The sequence below is a fragment of the Loxodonta africana genome, unplaced genomic scaffold (genome assembly GCF_030014295.1).
Source record: "Loxodonta africana isolate mLoxAfr1 unplaced genomic scaffold, mLoxAfr1.hap2 scaffold_481, whole genome shotgun sequence".
NCBI lineage: Eukaryota > Metazoa > Chordata > Mammalia > Proboscidea > Elephantidae > Loxodonta > Loxodonta africana.
The window spans coordinates 29,031-55,417 of NW_026975198.1; the positions used below are offsets into that span (position 1 = coordinate 29,031).

Sequence of the window (26,387 nt, forward strand, 5' to 3'; positions counted from 1 at the left end):
TCCTGGAGGCCTGTGTGTGTCGGTGCGTGGACACGTGAGGTGGTGGGCGGCATGGGAGCCGCGCAGACGTCTGCTGCTGCGGGAGCTGGGAGACTTGCGGGGTCCCGGGCCTCCCGGGCGCCGGGGTCGCTTCCTGTGTGTGTCGGTGCGTGGACAGGTGAGGTGGTGGGAGCCGCTCAGACCTGTGCCGTTTAGGGAGTTGGGAGACATGGAGGGTCCCGGGCCTCCCGGGCGCCGGGGTCGCTCCCTGTGTGTGTCGGTGCGTGGACAGGTGAGGTGGTGGGAGCCGCTCAGACCTGTGCCGTTTAGGGAGCTGGGAGACATGGAGGGTCCCGGGCCTCCCGGGCGCCGGGGTCGCTCCCTGTGTGCGTCGGTGCGTGGACAGGTGAGGTGGTGGGAGCCGCCCAGACCTGTGCTGCTAAGGAAACGCGGAGACATGCAGGGTCCCGGGCCTCCTGGAGTCTCGGGTCGCTCCGGCGTCTGAATGGCGCGTCCCCACGTGTTGTGGAGACACAGGTGCGCGGTTACCTTGAGCTGCTCCTCAGCCCTCAGTCACTGCTGGCCCCTGCGTATATTTACCGTTTACTGAGCTGTTTCTGGAGGGCTGGGCACGGGGTCGAGGACTTCGTCTAAGGGACCTTCTCTGAGCCTCCAAACACCACTGCCAGGGAGCGACGATTTGTAACGTTTTACAGAAGTCTAATAATCTCGGAGAAATTTAATACCTCGCGCGTAGACAAATACCTGCTAAGTAGCAGTGTCTGAACTCAAATGCAAATCTGTTGTTACTTCAAGGGGCATAGTGATCACAGTCTCCCTGCCTGAAACGGCTCCTCTTTCTTTTCTGTGCTTCATCAGGCAGGACTTTTGTTGATTATTAGTGGTCCTGGGGAAATGAAGATTGTGGCGAGGACTATAACCTCCTCCTTTAATGGGTATATGTATTTAGGACTGATGAACAATCAACAAACATGACTTGGAAATAGTACGTAGGTTTAGGAGCATGTTTATCCCAGTTTCAGGAGGAAAACATTTAATACAGGTAGCTTTCGAGGAATTTCTTGGGCGTTAAGGCAGAAATTTTCATCACGATTGTGTGAGAAACCATACAGCCGGTCGTAGTTGGTCCGATATAAAATGTGATGTTGCTGAACGGTCTTAATGCAGGCGACGAACGATTTATAGAGATGACACACCCTGGGTGTGTAGTCTGTGCTAGATTGGGTACTGAGAATTGAACTGTAACCTAACCACTCGGGTTCTTGCCCTGTCTTATTAGCCGATTGAAATAAGATGGACACTGACTGCAAGGGCAACAGAAAGTGGCAAGTTTATTGTCTACACATACAAGGAGCACCTGGGGTCTAGTGACCTTATGGCCACGTGCTGGCTGACTAGGGGAGCTGGGGAGCTTTTTGTTTCCAGTGGCCTCAGGGGCTGGGTTTGGTACCTGGAGTCTTCTGCCTTTAGCCCTCCCCTGCCTATATTGGGGTGGGGGGAGGGTCAGGTGAAGGATGTGATTTCAATCTGTGCATGCTTCAGGGTGTAACTAGGGCTAGTCAATGGACCCAGCCAGTACCTGCTGCGACTTCCTGCTCAAAACAAGCTTGTGGTTAGCAAGACAAAGGGGGGGGGAGGGGTGTTGCCTGGGGTTTCCACTATGGCTGACAGCCTGTTTCAGAACCATTGTTTCTGCTACCAAAGAAGCACAGTCCTTAAAAAGTCCACGGCTTCTTGGAGCACAAAGCCTGCGTATTCCTAGAGTCAGAGCGGTGAAAATTAGGAATGAAGGGAAGGTGGGAGGCCCTTGTAACGCCACTAACCCATATACTTCAGATCTTAGAGGGTCAGCGACACTGCAGTGTTGAAAAGGTCCCTCATCTTGTATAATAATTACTTTACACAGTGAAAGAGTGAAGTAGGGCGGCCCTGGGTGGCGGAAAAGGTTCAGATTATTAGCGGAAAGGTTGGTGGATTGAACTCACCCAGATGTGCCTTGAAAGACAGGCCTGTCTATGTGCTCCTGAAAGGTCACAGCGCTGAAAACCCTATGGAGCAAATTTCAAGTGTCTATATTTCAGTGTCCTGTTGGAGAAATTATTGAGAGTGCCAGTGCTTAATCTTTTTTAAAGTTGCTATGAATTATAGTTCCTGTTTTGTGTGTACATATATATTTAATTATTATTATGGAAGGAGTCTTTTTTTCACATATTAACCAGGTGATCTAGATCTAATTACCTTAAAAAACCAATTCTTTACACACTGCAGTTCTTGAAATGTGATTTTATTTCTTTAGGTTAGTACAGCCTGAGGTTGGTGTGAAATCTTAGAAATACCAGTTTTCCTGTCTATATCCTCACAGTATCTAAAGCTCCCTCCTTTCACTTACATTCCAACCAAGAAACTAAATTTCTTTCTTTCTTCTTAATAGTGTCATTTCATGGTACCTGTGTGTGTGTGTGTGGTAATATAAATATAACAAGTCTTTTTCCTTTTTCAACCATTTTTACATGCAGAATTCAACGTGAATTGCTTTCACCATGTTGTGCAACTATCACCTCTATCAATTTCCAAGATTTTCCATCACCATTAGAAGAAAGTCAGTGTCGCCTAAGCATTAACTCCCCTCCTCTCTCCCATCTTCCCCTAGTAACGATTTGGTCTCTATATACTTGGCTATTACAGATACTTAAGTGAGATTGTACAAGATTTATACTTTTGTGTCTGACTTGTTTAATTTAGCATAGAGTTTTCAAGATTCATCCATAGCGTAACATTTATGAGAACTTAATCTCTTTTTATGGCCGAATAATATTCTATTTTTTTAATCCATGCGTCTGTTGATGGACATTTGTTTTTTTTTTTACACTTTTTTGCTATTTTGAATAGTGGTGTTTGAACATTGGTGTAAAAATAGCTGTTTGCATCCCTACTTTCAAGACTTTTGTGTATCTACTTGTTAGGTATCATTGAGGTAATTTTAGACTCATGGTGAGACCACGTGACAGAGTAGAGCTGTAGTGTAGGGTTTTTTTGCTGTAATTTTAACGAAAGCAAATCATGGCGTCTTTGCCACAGGTGAAAAGTGCCAACTTTTGTTTTCTTTAGTTACATAATTTTATAATTTTGTTGTGGAGAATATACACAGCAAAACATACACCAATTCAACATTTTCTACAGGTACCGTTTACTGACATTGATTATGTTCTTCCAGTCTCACAACCATTCTCACTGAACTTTTCTCAGTTGTTCTCCCCTTAACATAAACTCAGTGCTCCCTAGGGTTCCTGTCAGCTCTTCTGAGTTGCTGTTGTCAGTTTGATCGCACAGAGACAGTTTTCTAAAGAGCAGAATGCTCAAGGCTCATTGTTTACTACTTAAGCTAAACTATTGTTCGATTTTAAGAAGACTCTAACGGATATTTTTGGTTTAAGGTTTAAAGATGATCGCAGGGCAATAGCTTCAGGGGTTCATCCAACCTTCATGGCTCCAGGAAGCCTGGAGTCCATAAGAATTTGAAATTCTGTTGTGCATTTTCCCTCTTTAGATCAGGATTCTGCTCTAGAAGTTTCGATGAAGATATTCCGTAATGGCAGCCAGGCACTCTCCTGTTCTTCTACTCTCATGGCCAATGAGGCAGCTGTTCATGGAGGCAGTTACCACACATTCCTTATCCTCCTCCTTTTCCTGACTCAACTTTTTCCTCGGTTGTTCCAGGTGAATACAGACCAACTTTTGTGCCTTGGATGGCAGCTTGTAAGACCCCAGGCACCACACAGTGAACTAGGAGGTTAAATCACTCAACACGTTATTAGGCCAGTTAACTGGGATGTCCCATGAAAGCGTAACCCTCAACCTCCAAAGCAAGGAACCACGTCCCATGAGGTATATGGTTGTTCATCAGCAGCCTCAACATCTGCTCTTTTTGTTGTTGTTCATACTGTCAGTCTTTTGGTTAGCAAGCGGGTACTTAACCATTTGCACCATCTGCGCTCCTATAAATGGAAATTTCTGGGTCATAGGCTATTCGTATGTTTAACATTTTGAAAAACAGGCACACTTTTCCACAGAGGCTGAACCATTTTGCAACCCTCCGGCAATTTCTTCATATTCTCTCCAACTCTTGTTGTTTCTGATAGTAGCCATCCTCCTAGGGATGAGGTGGTGTGTCTTGTGGTTTGGGTTTGCATTTCCCTAATGACAAGGGCATTCATCATCTTTTCATGTGTTTATTGACCATTTGCTTATCATCTTTGGTGAAATGTCTCCTTCAGTTTTTTGCCCAATTTTATAATTGTTGCTGACACTTAGGAGGTCTTTCTCTGTCCTGGATACTAAACCCTTATGGCATGTATGATTCCCAAATGCAGTGAAACCTGTGAAAGCTGGAACCTCTAAGGTGGAAACCTGTCAGAGTAGGAAAACTCAAATATTTTCCATTAAAGAAGTGACCAAAAAGTGGCAAGGCTGCGCTGCGTAAAAGGCGGAAAAATTGCAAGACCCAGAAAAAGAAGGCAATCCTCTCAAATTCCAGCTCTCACAGGTTTCAGTGTATTTTCTCCCATTCTGTAGATTGTCTCTTCCCTTTGTTGAGAGTCTTAATTGATCTGTTTTGTCTTTTATTCCTTGAGCTTTTTGCTATTGTAGCTCAGAATCCATTGTTGAAAGCTAGTGTGTGGAGAAAAGAAACGTGCTTCTTTTTTTAAATTGTAAAAATATAGTATGAGTCAAAAACTGTAAAACTGCGTACAGTAAAACCAATTTTTGAACAGCAGTTTTAATCTCAACATGGTGTTGAATAATGTGGTGCCTCCTATTTTCCTTCTCTAGAGATAGATATTCTAGGAGTACTCCCATTCTGGATGGGACTTTCCTTTGGAGACATGACTGTTGTCATGTTACTTCATGTCAAATTCAAGCCTTCATTCAAAACTACTGAGTTTTCCTCGGTGAGAATCTAAGAAATGCTCCTCAGATACCATGACAGTATCAGCTTTTTTTTTTTTTTCCAGCGAAGAAAGTTTTCTTCATTTTATTAGATTCTCTTCTCTCTCTCTCTCTCTCTCACACACACACACACGGTAGTCATTTAATTTCTTATTCAACGAAACAGGTTAAACCACATGAAGTTCCATGTTGGCGTTTTTCAAAGTTACCAAAAAGGCAGGTTCACATGCTTCTTCCAAATACGCCTGAGTGTTTACAAAGATCTAAAGAATTCACTGTAACGTGTACAACTATAAGCAGTGGTTCAGTTAAAATAAGGGATGTCTTCACTCAGGAGAAGTCTTCACACAGCCTTGAAAGTCAAGCAGAAAAAAAGAAGCTTTTCATCCAGAAGTTGACTGTAATTACCATCCCCTGGTCTGCATCAAGCTCGTCCAGTCCCTTAGTACAGAAACCAAATGTCTGCTGTCAGACGTTAGAATCTGTGCCAGGAGCCATTAATTATTTGCTAAAGGCCTCATCCGTGCCAACACTCTGCTCTTCCTCTCCTTTAGCTTGCAGCTTCAGAAGTGGGAATGCAGCCTGTTTCAGAGGACACAGTGTGATTGTTCGTGGCCAGCAGAAGACGGCCCACAGGATGAGATTCAGGCTCCTGGGTCCGAATGGACTCAGACACCAAGTCCTTCCCATAGCCCACCTGGAACACTAAGGACTGTAACGCTCTGAAACCTAACGTGTCCAAGACAGAGCTTTTAAAATCTCACCTGAACAAATCTACTTCTCACCTGGCTTTCCCAGCCGGTAAGCTGCACCAGCCTTCATTCATTCACTGCATTCAGGGAAACAGTCCAAGCTACCGTGAGAGGGGAGCTCCCTTAGGAAGGCAGCTCTGAACTTTCTTCTCCTATTTCTCTTTTCAGAGGAAGTTACAGCCTCCACCCAGCAGCAAGAGGCAGATATCAACAATGTAAACCAAGCCAACTCTCAATCACATCCAGAAAAAATCCACATATTTTACCCTCTTTGGCAAGACCCTCCACATCTGACTTAAATTGAGAACACCCTCATATTTCATAGGCTCTTGACATCTTTTTAGAAAAATCTTTTTCAGACATGTCAACATTTTCCCTGCCTTTCGGCCTTCGCACCAAGTATTTCTGCTGATTAGAGGAAAACTTTTAAACTCTAGGAACCCAATAATTCCTATAATTCTTGTCTCACTTCAAATGTCACCTCTGCAGAAAGTGCCCCTCCTGTCCCCTCAGTTATTCCCACTCATTTCTATGTTTAAATGTCATTGAGGTTTTCAGAACGAGGTAAATCCAGTTGAGGTTGACATTAACCTTCATGATGCAAGTAAAAGCAAACTGAGTGCAATGTTCCATTTCCCTATGTGACAGACTTTTAGCAAGCCCAAAACTATGAAGCTCTGCATTGTGCTGCTGGCAGCTTTCATGCCCTCTCTGCCCTGTTAGTTGCTTAAGGGTCTGGTGAGTTCACTAGAGGTGTGATGCCCATTAGCTGTGTGTTGCTATTTCAATTAAAAGTAATTAAAACTAAAAGTAGAGTTCCTTCTTTGCACTAGTCATATGTTCTGTGGTGAATAGGCACATAGGCCTAGTGCCTACCATATTGGAGTGTACAGAAAGAGAACATGTCTATCTTCACATAAAGTACTCTTGGATAGTGCTGCTGAAGACTATATATAACAGGTAATAATCTGTGTGTGTCCTCAATGATCAGTGTCAAAGGCCAGAAGGAACAAGAAGACAAAATACAGAGTGTCTGCCCATAGATTTATCATCTAGCTTGGGAGACAGTTTTAAAGAAAGAATGAAAAACTAAGGATATGTGATATCTGTATTAAAAAGACCTAACCCGAGAGTGAGGTGCAACTGCTTGAAAAGGGAAATTATCTCAGTGAAGATTCACAAAATGTTTTTTTTTTAGCTACATGCAGTGTTGTGTAGAGCTGATACCATTTTGTATGGGTGGGGGTGGAAAGAGTATTTCAGTTGGGAAAAATAAATGTGTAAATCCCTGAGACAGCAGAGAACCCAGTATTATCTATTCATTGATGGAAGTCAGAAATGATTAAAGCAGAGAAAACAACAAGTGAGTGGTGAGGTTTGTGTGAGCTGGATTGGAACAGATCGTTTAGAACCGTGCTGAATACTCTGGGCTTTTGGAAGGCCCATGGACAGCCACTGATGGGCACTGAGCATTTCCTATGCCGCAGATAGAATTTGGAAGTGACAACGATGATTGAATGATGTCAGGCAGGAGCTTGTTATGAACAAATTAGGGAGGACTGTGAGGAGGCCTAGACGGGCAGATTGATTGTGAATCAGGAAGATAGCCAGTGATACAATAGAGGTGTGGATGGATAAAGGGCATCCCTTCATAGACTGCTCATTCCTGTACATCACTGAATGCTTCTCACGGTTGACTGTCAATGTGCATAACCCCCGGATCTGGTTGAAATGCAAATTTCGATTGAGAAATTCTGGGATGGGACTTGAGTTTTCCACATACTGAACAAGCTCGTGGTTTATGCTGGAAATACTAGTCGAGAAATAATGATGTGAATTAAAATTAGCGAGCTGTATTACAGAAAATAAAAAAAAAGAAGGATAACGTGTAGAGGGGAGACACTGGTGTAAAGATCTTGCAACAGAGAATTCATTGACAGTGAGACCAAGAAATGAAATAGGACTCAAGCTGGAGAGGGAGCAGGGTGAAAAGAAACAGGAAGTGAAGTACGAGACGGGTCCTTCGTGAAAGCATAAAGATTTTCTGATTTATTTGTTGATCTATATCAGGAAGAAAAAGTGTTCAGGAATCCCCCCAGATTTCTCAAAATCTTAGTGAGTGGTGTTCTCATGGTTTGAAAATGAAGGGGGAAAAAATACGAGACAAGTCAAGGGGCAGAAAGAAATGTTAGTTAATTCCAAAGGAACAGAAAAAATACTGATCAGATATTACAGTGTCATAAGTGAGATGAAAAAGTTTTAGAAAGCCACAGTGGAAGGTTTTTACAGCACATAACTTAAAAATAAATGAACCATGATGAGTTCATTGTCAATATATGAAAAGTATGTTCTTAAAATTTCATCCATGTTAATGTCAGATAACAGTGACATCTGACACCAGGAACAAAGGTACGTAGGTAAGCCCACAACTTGAACATTGAATCCCTAAGTGCCTGGAGGAAATCAGGTTCAAGTTTTGTAGCCTGGCCAGGCCTGGTTGCTTCTCATGCTGTGGGAGAGGTAAATTCCTCCATGTGTGATCTTGTTGCAGAAAGGAGAGGCCTGTGGAGCTTCCTGAAGAATGCGGGTGTGTCCTCTGGGGGCTGGAGCCTGTTCTGCCTTTAGTGTAAAGGCCCTCAGGGTGGAGCATTGCCCTGAGCCTGGGAGGAGGCCAAAGGCCTGTCAGTCCCTGCTTCCTCCACACTGTTTCTTCCCTATCCTTCTTCCATTTCAGACCTCAGGTGTGGTGCAGGGAGGACTAGTCCAGTCCAGGCAGCTGGGGACCTCAGGCGACCATCTGGCACATCCATCAATCACAAGGAAGGATTTCAATTGCTGTCACTGGTGTGTGGACCAAACATTATTCATCTGCCTCCAGACTGCCCAGGCCTCTGCTTCCAGTCCTGTCCCTCTTCCTGGAAGTAGCTTCTTGGGGTCAGAGACGTCATTCCATAGACTCCCAGAAGCTGGAGAAGAAAATGGTGAGTTCTACGCAGAACTGGGTTATCCTTAGCATTATGTGGGTGAGGCTGGATCTGAATTGTTGGGGAAGCAGCCGTGTGCTGCGGGACTGTGGTTTCAGTGAAGAAGACAGTGACAGAGGAGGCTGAGGAACTGAGCCCTAGGAGGCACCCTAATACCTTGCTCCACTGTTTCTGGGGCCTTCATCCTTACATACATGGCATTTGAAGATTTGAATATCTGGTGTCACCTTCCTTATGTGACTCTCAGAGGTAGCATCACACGGTGTTAATATCCCCCCTTCCCCCTTCCCGGTTCTTGGTGTTCTGTGTTGAATGACAGAGTCTTCTGTCCTGAATCTGAAGACAGAGGAGCTCTGGCTGTGGAGGCTGAGCCCCGACCCTCTAGAGCCATCCTTGTCCCATGTCTCTGAACAGTGGTCTTGAGTCCCCCTAGGCACTGGAGCACTTTGAGTCTTTAAAGGATTGAGAGGTATCATACCAGTTTCCTCCACTGCTCAAAAGTGTAAAATTACTCAGCATTTCACTAAGATTAAAAGCCAGATTCTTTTCAGTTGCCAACGAGTTCCCCCGAACATGATAAGCCCACTGACCCCAATCACCCCTCCAGATTCCTAAGACGGTTTTTCATCTGCATTGCATTCGGCTCCAGCCACGTGGGCCTTTGGCTCTTCCTAAGACATCCAAGACACCTTCACACCTTCTGACCTGTGCTCTGGCTGTTTCCTCCTTCTAGAACGGTTTCTTCTCAGAGACCTGAATTCTTTTATACAACACATTGCCACATGATAGTTATATATACATGTTTATGTATTTAAATTTACTGTCCCCACTCAAAGAATTTACTATCCATGTTCATCGGGGTGTTCGTTTTGTTCACTGCTGTAGCTGCTTTGCCAATGTGCGGTAGCCTCTGTATCAGTAAGACCTGAATGAATTTTAATGAATAAATGTAGCCACAGTTAAGGGTCTGGAGGGAAGAAGTCTTGTCTGAGACACAGGGCTTTGCCAGGAGAAGTATGTCCTGGTTGTAAGAATTGAATAGAATGTTTACCTTTGTCTCCTCTTCCTATTATCCAAGAGGACTTTAGATCATCTACTGGGTTTGGGTCTTTTTTTTTTTTTTTTTATGCTGTTATTGGACGGTAACAGCAAAAATAACAACAAAACTGTATGCATATGGACAGAAATGGAGTTGTCAGCAATTTAGACTTTAAAGAGAAATTGACCTGCATTGTGATCCTGGCTCAGCAGAGTTCCATGTGGGAAACACTGAGGATGTGATTAAATGAACATCTCTAACTTTACTCAGCTATGACCTGTCTGAAATAATATCTGCTTAGAAGAGTCATGAAAGAAAAATCACAGTTGCTCAGTACATGGGACATTTCATCATCATTCTATAATAAATATCAGGGTTTTTGATGAGTTTAAAATATATAACCTCGCCCACTGCAGTGGAGGAGACCTTTGGCTTTGGGCTCTGGTTCAAAGTTGCTGTCATCCGATCATACCAGGACAGATTAGAGATGTCATAGGCTGCTCACGTCACCATTTCCCTGAGAAGAGGAGTCTTCTTTCTCTAAAATTACTCTGTTTTAGTACTGAAGGCGTCTTTTAGCAGCCTTTTCTCTCCTCTTGACACGAGAAACCCAACGGATTCCTGCTGTTTCAGAAAGGTCACTCTTACAGACCAGGGGCTTCCAGTGGTCAGGGTTCAGGTAGTCATGGTTAGGTGCCTTCCAGGGGCTGCGAATGTGAGAGAATTCTAAAGCACAGCCCCTAGAGGCTGGTGTGTAAGTCTATTTCCTAGGCTCCACGGGCAATTTAACCGGTAAACCATCTGCATTTCAGCTTACTTATAAAATTAATTTTTTTGTAGTAGAAGTTATACCTAACAAAATCTTTGTCAATTCAACAGTGTTTACATGTATAGTTTGGTGACACTGATTACGTTCATCATGTTTTACAGTCATCCCAACCAAAAACCAAACCAAGTGCCATCAAGTTGATTCCGACTCCTAGCGACCATATAGGACAGAGTAGAACTGCCCCATAGACATTCCAAAGAGCGCCTGGCGGATTTGAAGTGCCGAGCCTTTGGTTAGCAGCCGTAGCACTTAACCACTATGCCACCAGGGTTTCCAGATGGAAATGGTAACCTTTTCTCACTGAGCAAACACAAGGGTGTGGTGTTGTTGTTTCTGCAGATGTTTTGCTCCTTGTCCTCTTCTAACATTAGACTGTGTTTGTGGACCTATCACATTCCCACCTTGGGCCTTGGTGCTCTCTGTTGAATGAGAGTCTCCTGACCTGAATCAGCCACATGCTTATCTCCAAGAGTTGAAGAAAATATGACCAGCTCAGTGTTTGGGTTGCCAGTGTGTTGATATTGGCCCCTGGTCCTCCCATGGTTGTGAGAAACAAAAGCAAAACTGCCCTTCTGCAGTGTTTACCAGTTACTATACATCATCCTGTCTCCACCCTGTGCTTTATGTTTTGTTGAGTGTGTTCTGGTAGGGCTTACGGAAGGAGTGGTAATTGTTTGTTCACAAGGAAGTGAAGATCTGAATGAGAGCATTTCTCTAATGTCTGCTATGTTTTCTAACCATTCCAGACTGTAAAGAGAGAGGAGAATACGACTGCAATTGGTCACAGTCGAACGGTAGAGAGATAATTTCAGTGCTGGGCGTCTGTGAGACAGAAAGCAATCAGTGAGGAAGTGAATGTAGTTAGTGAAGGGACGAGGCTGATGGCCATACCCTAGAGTAGACCTTGATAGTACACAGAACCTTGTGTCAAATCCCTAAGAATCCTCTGTTCCCCAGGACTGTCAGCCTCACCCTTCATTCTTGTACACACTGAAGTCCATGGTACCTTGCTGATGCAGAATGTGTCAATGTTTTAGGACTCAGTGGTTGTTGAGGATGTGGCTGTGGTCTTTACCCCGGAAGAGTGGGCTTTGCTGGATCTTACTCAGAGGAAACTCTACAGAGATGTGATGATCGAAACCTTCAGAAACCTGGCCTCAGTAGGTAGGACCAGATTCCTTTTTTTTTTTTTTCGGTTTTCTATTATTCCTTTAGTGAAGAAAACTATTTTACTCATTAAGTTTACTCCAGAATTTGGGCTGAGGAATGAGAATAAATCATTAAATAAAGGAGGCATGGTCCTTTGGCCCACAGAGCTCATGTATCTTGGCTTTCCGTGAGCACAAAGCAGTATGTATTATACTTAGTTTTCATTTCTCTTGTAATTAAAAGCCTTGAGGCTCTTTAAGTGTTGTAAATGTAAGCACTGGCTTTAGGGGTCACTTTGGGGCACAGAGAGTATTGTATTTGGGGACCGTGTAGAGTATTACTGTGTTGATTACAAGTTTGACATGATTATTTTGCTGCAAATCAACCCACACCTGTCTATCTTCAGAGACCCTGAAGAGCAAAGTATTGCCTCAATGTCAAGGAACTCCTCATTACTCTTCACTGTCTTCCCTCATGATAAGCGTTTCTTCCTGAGCACCATGTCAGCTCTACACATTTGTTTTCCCAGAGACACAACTTCACAGAAACCTGAGCTTCCTTTTCTGACTTTAGCAATCCTTTCACAGCTGCGGTTATTCGGATCCTTTTCCTCTTTTAATGTTACATGTATATCGTGTCCAGTATATTTCTACTTAGCTCTAACTACGCTTGTTCATGTCTCCGTCACTGTCAAAGTTCATAGAAGTATGTCCTAGTAAACTGCTTCTAAACCATTGGTAAAGTGCTGAAACAGTGAAATGTGGCTACGTCTTTATTAACAGTGCTCTTTTTTCCCCAAATAATTTCTTTCCATTTGTTCCATATTGCGAACCTCAACTTGAATTCTTGGGTCAGACTTTGGAAACCTTAAGGATGGAGAAAAGTTACCCAGCAAAGATATAATGGTGGGATACATAAAAAATAACACCTGGTCCTCCATGTTAGGAGAAACCTCTGAATCACACAGTAAGAAAGATGATCATAAAAACCAAGAGAGTCGCTTGAGGTGAGTGTCATTCCAACAAGAGAAAACGGTGCTTCTGGAGAAAATCCTAAGTTGTGATGACGTTAAAATACACATTCATATGTTGATGTGTATATACCAAGGCTTCCAACTGTTTCAGAACAGTTCAGTAATTGCAAACATAAAGAAGGATGGTGTACACATTGCATAGCCTGTTGGATTTTGACCTGAGCAGAGAATAGTTGGCAGTGCCCTGCACAAAGACGATGTCCCACTACACTGCTTTGAATGTGTGTTGCTTGTCACAGTCCTGTTATTGAGTGTTCTGCAGCAGGTTCCTGACACTTTTTCGAATTCATGCAGATCAGATTATTGACAGTACTGTGGGCAGCGATGCACATTGAAAGCTGTGAGATTGGCTGCCATCTTTGTTCAGGGCTCTGTGGTTTGTTCCCAACACAGGTTGAAATCCGATGGGCAACAGATATCCAACGCGAACACTGCCGTTATTTACGTGGGCAATTGTTGAAGCAATACAGACCAGTTTGAAGCTCTGATATGTGCTTATACATATATAAATATATATATATGTGTACGTATATTGTGTATGTATAAACTTTGCTGAAAACTTACGTGTTCAGAGAATTTTCACAACCTTTTCATAAATGTGTGTCAGACATTGAGTATTTGAAACATATTTCACTTAAACACAATGATCAGAAAGCCTCATATTTTAGAAAAGCAGTGACGATTATGGTACTATTTCTGCTAGATGATTTGAAGTATGAAACAGGAGAGAAGTCAAGCGAAAAACTGCATGTTCGCTTTGTTAGGTAATGGTGAAGTGGAAATAATTGATTTCCAACAACATGTTGCCTGTTTTTAACAGAATTCATACAGTAGAACACCTCCGTGAAAAAAATGGAGACAATCCGTGTGGGAAAACCTTCAGGCGGATTCCAAATCTTACCGTGCAGAAAAGAAATCCTCCAGAAGTAAATCCTTTTGAATGCTCTGACTGTGAAAAAGCCATCATGGATCCCTCATCACATAACCACCATGCCTGTCAGTTTATTGCGTGTAGAGAAGCCTGTGGTGGTACCACTCCTATGAGACCTCTTAGTGGCAAGAAACCCCATAAATGTGAGGTATGTGGGAAGGATTTCATTTGTATCTCAACTCTTAAGAATCCTGTGACAACACTCACTAGTGACAATCAGTATAAATGTAATGAGTATGGGAAAGATTTCTATAGTTTCTCGTCCTTTTGGACACATGTGAGAGGTCACAAGGGTGAATGTAAAGAAAGTTCTTCTAGTGACCCTTTATCCCTCCTTTTCTATAACAGAGATAAGCCCTATGAATGTAGGGAATTTAGGAAAGCCTTTAATTTTTCCTCAGCACTCACTGCACATTTAGGCACTCACAGTGAAGAGAGGCCTTATGAATGTAAGGAACATGGGAAAGCCTTTGGTTGGCCCTCATACCTCACTACACATATAACAACTCACACTGGAGAGAGGCCTTATGAATGTAATGAATGCGGGAAAGACTTTAGGCAATCCTCAAACCTCATTGTACATAGAAGGATTCAAAGTGGAGAAAGACCTTATGAATGTAAGGAATATGGAAAAGCCTTTAAGTGTTCCTCACATCTCACTAATGATAGAAAAACTCACAGTGGAGACAAGCCATATAAATGTACAGAATGTGCGAAAGCCTTTAGTCAGGCTTCATCCCTTATTACACATATAAGAACTCACAATGGACAGAGGCCTTACGAATGTAAGGAATGTGGGAAAACATTTAGGTATTCTTCTAACTTCACTTCACATATAAGAACTCACAGTGGAGAGAAGCCTTATGAATGTAAGCAATGTGGGAAAGCCTTTAGGCAGTCCTCAGGCCTCATGACACATAGAAGAATTCATACTGGAGAGAGGCCATATGAATGTAAGGAATGTGGGAAAGCCTTTACAGATCCCTCACACCTCACCTCGCATATGCGAACTCACAGTGGAGAGAGGCCTTATGAATGTGAGGAATGTGGGAAAGCCTTTAGTCAGTCAGGAAACCTCACTAAGCATATAAGAACTCACACTGGGCAGAGGCCTTATGAATGTAAGGAATGTGGGAAAGCCTTTAGTCTGCTCTCAACCCTCACTACACATATAAAAATTCACAGTGGAGAGAAGCCTTATGAATGTAAGCAATGTGGAAAAGCCTTTAGGCAGTCCTCAGGCCTCATGACACATAGAAGAATTCATACTGGAGAGAGGCCATATGAATGTAAGGAATGTGGGAAAGCCTTTACAGATCCCTCACACCTCACCTTGCATATGCGAACTCACAGTGGAGAGAGGCTTTATGAATGTGAGGAATGTGGGAAAGCCTTTAGTCACTCAGGAAACCTCACTAACCATATAAGAACTCACAATGGGCAGAGGCCTTATGAATGTAAGGAATGTGGGAAAGCCTTTCGTCAGCTCTCAAACCTCACCACACATATAAAAATTCACAGTGGAGAGAAGCCTTATGAATGTAAGCAATGTGGGAAAACCTTTAGGCAGTCCTCAGGCCTCATGACACATAGAAGAATTCATACTGGAGAGAGGCCATATGAATGTAAAGAATGTGGGAAGGCCTTTCGTACTTGCTCTTCTCTCACAAGACATATAAAAACTCATAGTGGAGGACTTAGGAATGTAAGGAGCGTGAGAAAGCCCTTCCCTGTTCATCACACCTCACATCACATATAACATCTCACTGTGGAGAGACTACTCTGTCAAAAGGGGGGTGTTTCATCCTTAATTATATAATTTCAAACAGCAAATTTCTGAAAGTCAGTGATAAAAGAACAAAGTTTCTCAGTGTGTAACAAAGCAGTACTACCTCCAAGAAGGGGTCATTCGAATTCCTTTGTGCCTATGAAAGTTTCATTTTCACTATGGGCTTGTCCTCATCGGTGTTTGTTACTTTCTCAGTCCAAGCTAAATTTTACCTTTTGGAAAGTCCTTGACTATAACAAATAAGCCTGTAGGGAATAGCCAGGAGGAAATGTGGTTTTACATTTGTTAATACTTTTATGGATGTTATTTTGTATACAATGAAATACACTCTTCTTGTATTTGGTTTAAGAGTGTTTTTTGAAAAAAATTGTATTCCATGGGAATTCCACTTTGGAATATAAGCTGACAGTTCCTTCAAAATCTAAACACAGTCCTCCCATTCTGATCTAGCAGTAACACTCCTAGGTATTTACCCACATGAGTTAAAAACATATATCCATATAAAAACCTGCTCACAAATGTTTATAGCAGCTTTCTACATAATTACAATAATTGAAAGCACCCAAAATGTCATTGAATAGGTAAATGGGTAAACAAATAGTGAGACATCCATTCAACGGTGTATTATTCAGTGATGAAAATAATTAAGCTATCAAGGTAGGAAAAGTTATGGAGGAATCTCAAATCCACACTACGTGAAAGAAGCCGGTCTAGAAAAGCTACATCCTGTGTGATCCCAAGCCTATGGCATTCTGGAAAAGTATGAAGTGTAGAGGCAGTACAAAAATCATTGATTGCCACGGGTTTGGGGAGAGGCAGGAGGAACGAATAGGTGGAGCCCAGGGAATTTTTACCACTGTGTAACTATTCTGTAGGAAATGTAATGATGGACTGATGACAGTATGCATTTGTCAAAACCTATAGGAGTATAAACACAAAGAGTGAACCCTGATGAAGTCTATGTATTTTAGTTGAAAACCACGTCTCACTATTGATGTGCCCGTTGTTACAAACATATCCCACACCACAGGAATGCAACATGTTAACAATAGGAGAAACACTGGGTGTAGGTGGGATGCATGGGGAGTCTGTACTTGATGCACAATTTTTCAGTAAATCCTCATGTCTCTGAAAACAAAGTCAATTTCAAAACTATGAAAACTATGGCATCCCATTTTTGTTTTGTTTTTATAACAGGGGCTGCAGAATCTATTGAAGTTTCTTATATCTTTTTCGTATGAACTAAGTAGACATCATTTGTTTTTGTTTCTTATAAGTGAATTTAAAAACTATTGTAAAATGCACGTAAAAAATAAATTTTGCCATTTTAACCATCTGAAGTGTACAAATGCATTAGTTACATTCACAATGTTGTGCAACCATCAACCCTCTTTCAAAAATTCTTCATCCCATCCCATTTGGAACAAAGGAGAATGAAGAAAACCAAACACACACAGAAAATTTAGCCCAAGGTACTAAACGAGTACATGAACCAGAGATTGCACCAGCCTGAGACCAGAACAGCTAGATGGTGCCTGGCTGCCAGCAATGAGTGTCCTACCAGGGAACACAACACAGAGTCTCGGACAAAACGGGATAAAAATGTAGAACAGAGCTCAGATTCATGTTTGAGCAGATTTCATGGTCTGATAGAGACTGGAGGAGCCCCCGAGACCTTGGCCCCCAGACACACTGCAAACTGCTAACTGAAACCATTCTCCAAGCCCACTCATCAGACAAAGATTAGACAGGAGTGTAAAACCGGAAGTAATAAGCATGAGGAATGTGCTTCTTAGTTCAATTAGATTTATAAGACCAAATAGGTAGCTCCTGCCCAAAAGCAGGATGAGAAGGCAGGAAGGGACAGGGAAATTGGTCAAATGGACACAGGGAACCCAGGGGATTCCAACTAATGCCACAAAACAATATCTATGTAAATTTCTTAATAAGAAACTAACTTAAGGTGTAATGTTTCACCTAAAGAATAAGAAAAGTTTTTTTTCATCACCCCAAAGAGAAACTCTGTACCCAACAAGCAATAAGTCCCCATTTCTACTCCCTCCAGCGCCTGGTAACTAATAATAAACTGTTCTCTCTGCCTTTGCCAGTTCTGGACATTTCACATAAACGCAATTGTATGAAATTCGTCCTTTAGTGTCTGGCTTATTTCACTCCTCGTAATATGTGTTCAAGGTTCATCGATCACCTTGCATATAATACCAGAACTTCATTTCTCTTTGTGGTTGAATAAATATTCAATTTCTTCATCAGTGGCATAAGTTGTTGATGCATAAATTTGAATAATATTTGTATTCACTGTTCTTCCTTGTAGGCATATGGATATTATGGTGTCATTGACAGTGTTGTAATGCAGGATCTTGAAATGTTCTTTTTGATCATGAATGCAATTCCATTCTTCTTCAATTTGTCATTCCTGGCATAGTTGGTCATACGAATGTCTGATGTGTCCCATACCAGTCCATTTCAGCTCAGTAAAACCTAGGATATTGATCTTTATGAGTTCCATTTCATTTCTGATAACTTCCAAAGCTGCAGAATTTCATTAATAACGGTAATGTGGGGCAGCTAACAGGATTGAGAAAATGCTCACCATCACTGCCATTAAAGAAATGCAAATGAAAACTACTGCGAGGCAGGGAGAGAGGGATATTCACTAACTAGATAGCAGACAAAAATGTAGGCGATGGGAAGTACAACTGAAGAAAAACAAAAGGAATTTCCTCAATACAACCAAAAGCTTCAAAGGCCAGAGTAGTAAGGACAGGTGTCTGGAGACAATGGTTGCAAGGGATGTGTCGGTCAATTGGCATAACAAAATGTATTAAGAAAACAGTCTGCATTCCACTTTGGTGAGAGGCCGCTGGGGTTTTAAACGCTAGGAATCGGCCATGTAAGATGCATCAATTGGTCTGAACCCACATAGAGCAAAGGAGAATGAAGAACACCAAAGACTCAAGATAAATACGAGCCCAAGAAACAGGGCCACATAAACCAGAGACTCCACCAGCCTGAGACTCAAAGAACTAGATGGTGCCCAGCTGCTGGTGATCATTGCCCTGGGAGAACACAACAGAGAATACCTGATGGAACAGGACAATAGTGGGATGCAGATCTTCAAATCTCATAAAAAGCCCAGGCTTAATGGTCTGCCTGAGACCTAGGGACCCTGACAGCCAAGGTCCCCGAACCTTTGATAGCCCAAGATTGGAACCATTCCCGAAACCAACTCTACACACAGCGATTGGCCTGGACTATAAGACAATGATGCTGCTGAGGAGTGAACTTCATGGCTCAAGCAGACACATAGGATTATGTGGGCAACTCCTGTGTGGTGACGAGATGGGAAGGAAGAGGGGGACAGGAGCTGGCTGAATGGACACGGGGAATGCAGGGTGGAGAGGAGGAATGTGCTGTCTCGTTAAGGGGAGCACAGCTAGGACTGCATAGCAAGGTCTGCACAGCTTTTTGTATGAGAGACTGACTTGATGTGTAAACTTTAACCTAAACCACATTAAGTTAAAGAAAACTATGAGCTACCTTCTTACCCCAACATTATTGGCACGTAAGAACAACAACAACAAAAACCCAAAAATCAATGCTGGAGAGGTTGCAGGGATGTCATGGGTTGAATTATGTCCCCCCGGAAATGTATTAACTTGGTTAAGTCATGATTCCCATTATTCTGTGGTTGTCCTCCATTTTGTGATTGTAGTTTTATGTTAAGGAGGATTAGCGTGGGATGTAACACCCTTTACCAGGTCACCTCCCTGATCCAATGAAAAGGGAGTTTCCCTGGGGTGTGGCATGCACCACCTTTCATGAGAGATAAAAGGAAAAAAGTGAGCAGAGAGACAGGGGAACCTCCTACCGGAAAGCACTGCCGGGAGCAGAGCTTGTCCTTTGGACCCAGGGTCCCTGCTCAGAGAGGCTTCCAAAGCTGGGACAGATTGAGGAGAAGGCTGATAGTAAAAGCCTTTCCCTGGAGCCGACGTCTCAAATTTGGACTTTTAGCCTACTTTACTGTGAAGAAATAAATTTCTCTTTGTTAAAGCCATCCACTTGTGGTATCTCTGTTATAGCAGCACTAGATGACTAAGACAAGGGACAGTGGAACTCTTACGCACTGCTGGTGAGAATGTAAAGGGGTACAACCATTTTGGAAAACGATTTGGTGCTTCCATAAAAAAACTAGAAATAGAAATACCATAGGATTCAGCAATACCACTCCTAGGAATATACCCTAGAGAAATAAGAGCCATCACACAAATAGACATACCCATACGCATGTTCACTGCAGCATTGTCTACAATAGCAAAAAGATGGAAATAACCTAAGTGCCCATCGACAGGTGAATGGATGTCTTAGTCATCTAGTGCTGCTATAAGAGAAATGCCACAAGTGGATGGTTTTAACACAGAGAAATTTTATTCTCTCACAGTCCAGAAGGCTAGAAGTCTGAATTCAAGGCACTGTCCTCTCCAAGGGAAGACTTTCTGTCTGTGCTGGCTCTGGAGGAAGTTCCTTGTCATCAGTCTTCCCTTGGTCTGGGAGCATCCCAGTGCAGGAACCTCAGGTCCAAAGGACACACACTGCTGCTGGCGCTGCTTACTTGGCGGTATGAGGTCCCCATGTCTCTCTGATGGTTTCTCTCTTTTATATCTCAGAAGAGATCGCCTTAAGACACTACCTAGGCTTGTAGACCTCATCAATATAAAAAAAAATTTTTTTTTTTTGCCTGCCGCTAATTCATCTTATTACATCATAGTGTTAGGATTTACACCACATAGAGAAATCAGAAGATAAAATGGTAGACAATCATACAAGGGAATGATGACCTATCGAAATTGAGAGATATTTGGGGGGGGATGCAATTCAACCCATGACAATGGGTAAACAACCTATGGTACCTGAACACAATGAAATACTATGCAAATATAATGAAGAATGATGAATCTGCGGAACATCTCACAACACAGATGAGTTGGGAGGGCATTTTAATGAGTGAAATGGGTCAATCACAAAAGGACGAATACTGTTCGAGACCACTATTAAAAAACTCAGGAAGTTTTACACACAGAAACAATCTTTGACGGTTACAATGGAAGGGCGAGGAGGGAAAGAAAAATACTCGTGAATAGTTAAGAGGAAGCTTTGATGAAGGCTAAGGCACTAGGGAATACTGGGGAAGTCAGCAGAACTTGATCAAGCCAAGGTCATGGAAACTTCATAGACAAATCCAAATTCCCTGAGGCACCGAATTACTGGACTGAGGGCTAGGGACCATTGACTCATTAATATTTAGCTCAATTGGCATAACACACTTTAAAAGGTAAGTGTTCTGCATCCTACTTTGTTGAGTAGCATCTGGGGTCTTAAAAGCTCGTGAGTGGCCATCTAAGATACTCCACTTTTCTCACCTTGTCTGGAGCAAGGAATAATGAAGAACAGCACAGACACAAGGTAAAGCAGTAATGAACAACTACCACAGCCTCCACCAGACAGTCCAGCACAACCAGATAGTGCCCCGCTATCAACACCAACTGCTCTGACAGGGATCACAATAGAGGATCCCAGACAGACCTGGAGGAAAAAGTAGAACAAAATCGAAACTCACAAGAGAAAACCAGACTTACTGGTCTGACAGAGACTGAGAAACCCCGAGAGTATGGCCCCCAGACAGCCTTTTAACGCAGTCCTGAACTCACTCCTGAGGTTCACTCTTTAGCCAAGGATTACAAAGGCACATTAAAAAAAAAAAAAGGGGGGGGGAGTGAATTGTAGAAAATACGAATCTAGGAAAATTGTAAGTCTCCATCCCTGCTACTCTTTTAACACAAGTCCAGTCCCTAATCATATTTCCCAAATTCCCAGATGTGACAAGGATGTAGTCCCCATTTATTTCCTTATAGCCTTATGAAATGTTTTCTTTCTGTTTTGGAGACACTCCCCCTACACCAGTGATTCTCAACTGGGGATCATTTTCCACCTCAGGATATGTGGCAATATCTGGAAACACTGCGAGGGAGGCACGTGCTAATACACTCTAGTGTTTTAGAGGTCAAGGAGGCTGCTGAACATCCTACATGCATCCTGGGCTATGGAGCCCTGGTGGAAGCCGTTGCACGTGGCCAAAAACTGGCCTAACAGTATGGGACAAAATCCAGGGACACATCAAAACTTCCCTTTTACATAACAATAGCCAACATCTACTTGGAACTTCACGTGGTATTTCTTGTGCTGGTGATTTACCATATTAGCTCATTTAATCCTCATATCAACCACATGTGGCACACTTTGTCATAGCCTCTCTTTCCCAGATGAGGAAACTGAGGCACAGGGGAGCTAAGCATATTTCTCAAAACCACCTTCTATTAAGGTGGCATCAAGATTTTCAAGCCAGGAAAGGAAAACCTAAGAGTTCACACTATTAACTGCACTGTTCCATCACCCGTGGACTCATGTGTCCAGCACAGGACATTGGCGATGTCTCTGGCAGGAAGACTCACTGTAGAGAAATGTCTGCAGGGCTCCCTTTATGCCTTTGTTCACCAAGTTGTAGATGAAGGGCTTTGTCATGGAAGCGACCAACGTGTACAGAACGTCAAAGACCCCTGCCCAAGTGATCATAGAGAGATAGTATTCAGACATAAGCAGCAGGCTTCGTAGAACGAGGAGACAAAAGAGAGGTGAGACCCTCAGGAGAAAATGCTTTATACTTCCCGTTACGGATCGAATCTGTATCCCCCAAAAGTATGTGTTATAAACCTTAATCCCTATACTTGTGGATATAGTCCTATTTGGGAGTGGGGTTTCTTGTTTATGTTAATGAGGCAATATCAGTGTAAGGTATGTCTTAAGTCAATCTCTTTCGAGATGTAAAAAAAAATCAGATTGAGCAAGCAATCAAGCAGACAAGCAGAGCTGGGGGAAGACAGATTCCACACCACATGAAGATAAGCAAGAAACTGAGATCAGAAACTGAGAAGAGACAAGGACCTTTCCTCAGAGGCCACAGAGAAAGGAAGCCTTCCCTAGAGCTGGTGCCCTGAATTTGAACTTCCAGCTCCCTAAACTGTTGCGAAAATAGCTTTGTTTGTTATAGCCACCCACTTGTGTTATTTCTGTTATATCAACACTAGACAACTAAGAATTTGTTATGGGTCAGTGGGATGCTGCTCTAAAAAATATCTAAAATGTGGAAGTGGTTTTCGAATTGGGTAATAGGAAAAGCCTGGAAGAGTTTTAATGTGCGTAATAGTCAAAGCCTAGATGGTCTTCAAGAGAAGGTCGGTAGAACTATGGACATCAGAAGCAATTCTGGTGAGGGCTCAGAAAGAAGTGAGGAGAGCCCTAGAGAAAATTCTCCATCATTTCAGAGAGTAGGTTGGTGCCATCAACAGAATGTTGCTAGACACGTGGACATTAAATGTGCTTCTGCTGGGGCTTTAAAAGGTGAACCTGTGATTGGACGATGGAGGAGGACTAATTCTTTTTAGGCAACGTCAAAGAGCTTGCCTGAATTATGTCCAAATGTTTTGTGGGAGGCAGAACTTATAACTGATGAACCGGGATATAAGGGCAAGGGGATTTCTAAGCAAGGTCTTAAAGAGGTCACATGGTTTCTTCTTTTGCTAATAGTAAAATGCAAGAGGAAAGAGATGGACTTAAAAATGAACTGTGCAACATGAGAATAGAATTTAAAGGTTTGGAAAATTCTGTTGAAGAAACTAAGGACATGTGTCCTAGAATGTTTGCTAAGGATGTGGCTGCAAAAGGAAAGACCTCTGCCTCTTGGAATTCTACAGGCAAGAAAATGGGCAGAGGAGCTACATCTGTTGTCCTCCAAAAGAAGAATAATCCCTGCAGCTGCTCTGAGATCAGTAGAGAAGTTGGAAGGAACACTAGAACCAGGGCTGACTGATTGTCGAAGGGTGGAGCCAAGAACTCCTGGGTTTCAAAGGGTGCAGACACACCCTCCTAGGTTTCAAAGACTTAAATCTCCACCAACTCGGTTTTGGCATGTGGGGCTGCCATTCAGTTGTGCCAAGAGGATTGGTCTGCTGCTGAAAGCTGAGGGAGTGGGGATGGCATGCTCAAGGGGCAGGAGAATGGTGTCTGCCAGGGTCGAGGGGAAATAGTCGCCACTCAGGCAGACTAGGAGGATAGGGCTACCTAAAGCCAAGGGAGCAGAGTAGCCAACCCAGTGGCTTTGGAAGTTAGGTGTGAAACCCCAAGCCGAGAGACCTCCAACCAGAATCCAGAAAGCATGGCCAACACCCACGCTCTGGAGGGTGGGAACATTGCCCAGATGCTCTCAAGGAACAGAGGATTATTTTCAAGCCTTGAGAACTAATGAAATTTGTTCTGCTGGGTTTTGGACTTGGTTGGTGCCCATTATCCCTTCTTTCCCTCCGATTTCAACCATTTGTAATGGAAATGTTTACCTTGTGCCTGTTCCACCATTGTACTCTGGAAACAGATAACTTGTAGTCTAGGTTTCACCGGTTTGCAGATGCAAAGTAATTTTGCCCCATATTTCATTTACAGGTTTCAGAAGATGAGATTTTGGCCTTGGAGTCGATTTAAGAAATTTAGGATGGTGGGCCATGGAGAATGTTTTTTGCATGTGGTGAGAGCATGAATTTGGGGAAGTCAAAAAGTAAAATGTTATGTATTGAGTTGTGTCCCCCAGAAATCTGTGTTGTAAATCCTAAACCCTATCCCTGTGGTTATAATTCCGCCTGGGAGTGGGTTTTCTTATGTTAAGGAGACAGTGTTAGTGAAGATAGTACGAATCATTTTTGTAATCTCAGAAATCTTACTTACTTAAACCAATCTGTTTTTGAGATATAAAAAGAGAAATTTTAAGGAAGCAACCAAACAAACACGCAGAGATCGAGGGAAACAGATGCCACATCACGTGAAGATCATCAAGGAACAGAAGAACACGACCTGAGACGAGGACGTTCCCCTGGAGCCGACAGAAAGAGAAAGAATTTCCCTAGAGGCAGCACCCTGAATTTAGGCTTCTAACCTCCTAAACTGTGGGAAAACAAATTTGGTAAAGCCACCCACTTCTGGTATTTCTGTTACAGCAACTCTAGGTAACTAAGTCACTTGCCTTCCTTTCTTCAGATGCTCAGTATATAATACGCAGTTTGGCATATATGAAAAGGATCCAAGCAAGAGGAAGAAAAACCATGACGTCTGTCACAATATATAACACAAGGTTATTGATGAAGGTGTTGGAGTAGGCAAGCTTGAGGACTTTGGTGAGCTCACAGAAATAGCGGGGGATTTCACTGCACAGAAAGTACCAGCACAGTCAAAGGGTCAGGAAGAGCACCCAGCATGCTGACAAGCCAAGGGTTTTGAATGACTGTGTAGTGCTGAGACAGAAAGGTCCACATAAACCAGAGGGTCCATCACCCTGACACCAGAAGAACTAGATGGTGCACAGCTACCACCAATGACTGCCCTAACAGGGAACACAATAGAGAGCCCCTGACAGAGCAGGAGAAAAGCACCGTGCAGAACTCAAATTCTAGTAAAAAACCAGACTTAGTGGTCTGACAGAGACTGGACGAACCCCAGAAAACATGACCCCTGGACTCTCTATTCACCCAGAACTAAAACCATTCCCAAAGCCAACTCTTGAGACATAGAATAGACTGCACTATAACGCATAAAATGATACTCATGAAGAGTGTGCTTCTTAGTTCAAGCAGATACTCAAGACTAAACGGGCAGCTCCTGTCCAGAGGCGAGATGAGACAGCAAAAGGGATAGGAGCTAGTTGAATGGACACGGAAAATCCGGGGTGGAAAGGAGAAATCTGTGGTCACATTACAGGGACAGCAACTAGGGTCACATAACAATGTGTGTATAAACTTTTGTATGAGAAACTAACTTGAGCTGTAAATTTTCAACTAAAGCACACATACAAAAAAGAACAGGGTTTATTGGGTTTGAGGTGGTGGGGTTGCTGGAGGGATTAGAAGAATGGGGCCGCCCAAGGCAAGGGAGCAGTGTTGCCATCGCAGTGGGCCTCAAAGGCCAAGTTGAAGCTCAGGATTCAGGGGCCTACACCCAGAATCCAAAGATCATGGTCAACACCTAGACTGTGGAATGGAGGGTCATTGCCTGGATGTTCTCAGAGAACAGAGGATTATTTTGAAGACTTGAGGGATAATATATGTTGGGGTGCTGGGTTTTGGACTTATGTGGTGCCCCTTATCCCTTCTTGCCCTCTAATTTGCCCCTCTTGTGATGGAAATGTCAACCTTGTGTCTGTTCTATTATTGTACTTTGGAAACAGATAATTTGTAGCCTAGATTTCACAGGTTCACAGATGAAGAGGAATTTTGTCCGAGGTTGGAATATGCCTCAAGTCTCACCCGTATTTGATCTAGATGACTTGGAAGATGAGATTTTGAACTTAGAGTTGATTTAAGACTTTTGGAATGATGTGATGGGGTGAATGGGTTTTGCATGTGGCAGATATATTCAATTTGGGGGCCAAAGCGTGGAACGTTACAGACTGAATTCTCTCTCCCAAAAGTATTGTCATGAATCCTGCCCTGTATATCTGTGCTTATATTCCCATTTGGGCATGGGTTGCCTTTGTTATGTTAATGAGACAGGATTAGTGCTGGCTGTGTCTTGAGTCAATGTCTTTTGAGATATAAAAGAGACCCAACAAGTAAGCCAGAGAAACTGAGATGGAGGAAGAGAGTTGACAAGCCACATGAAGAACACTCAGAAGCAGCTCAGAAGAGATAAGGACCTTCTCTGAATGTTACTTATTTTGTTGTTGTTGAGTATACACATAGCAAAACATACACCAATTCAACAGTTTCTACATGTACCATTTAGTGACATTGATTCTTCAAGTTGTGTAACCATTCTCATCC

General features: G+C 42.8%; 1 protein-coding gene across 1 annotated transcript; it reads left to right on the plus strand.

Annotated features, from left to right (window-relative positions):
• Positions 1-13,533: 13,533 nt before the first annotated feature.
• On the plus strand, positions 13,534-15,450 carry LOC135229724 (zinc finger protein 345-like). Its single transcript, XM_064279074.1, has one exon. It carries the CDS (start codon positions 13,534-13,536, stop codon positions 15,421-15,423), a length of 1,890 nt encoding a protein of 629 aa, XP_064135144.1. The 3' UTR covers positions 15,424-15,450.
• Positions 15,451-26,387: the final 10,937 nt, after the last annotated feature.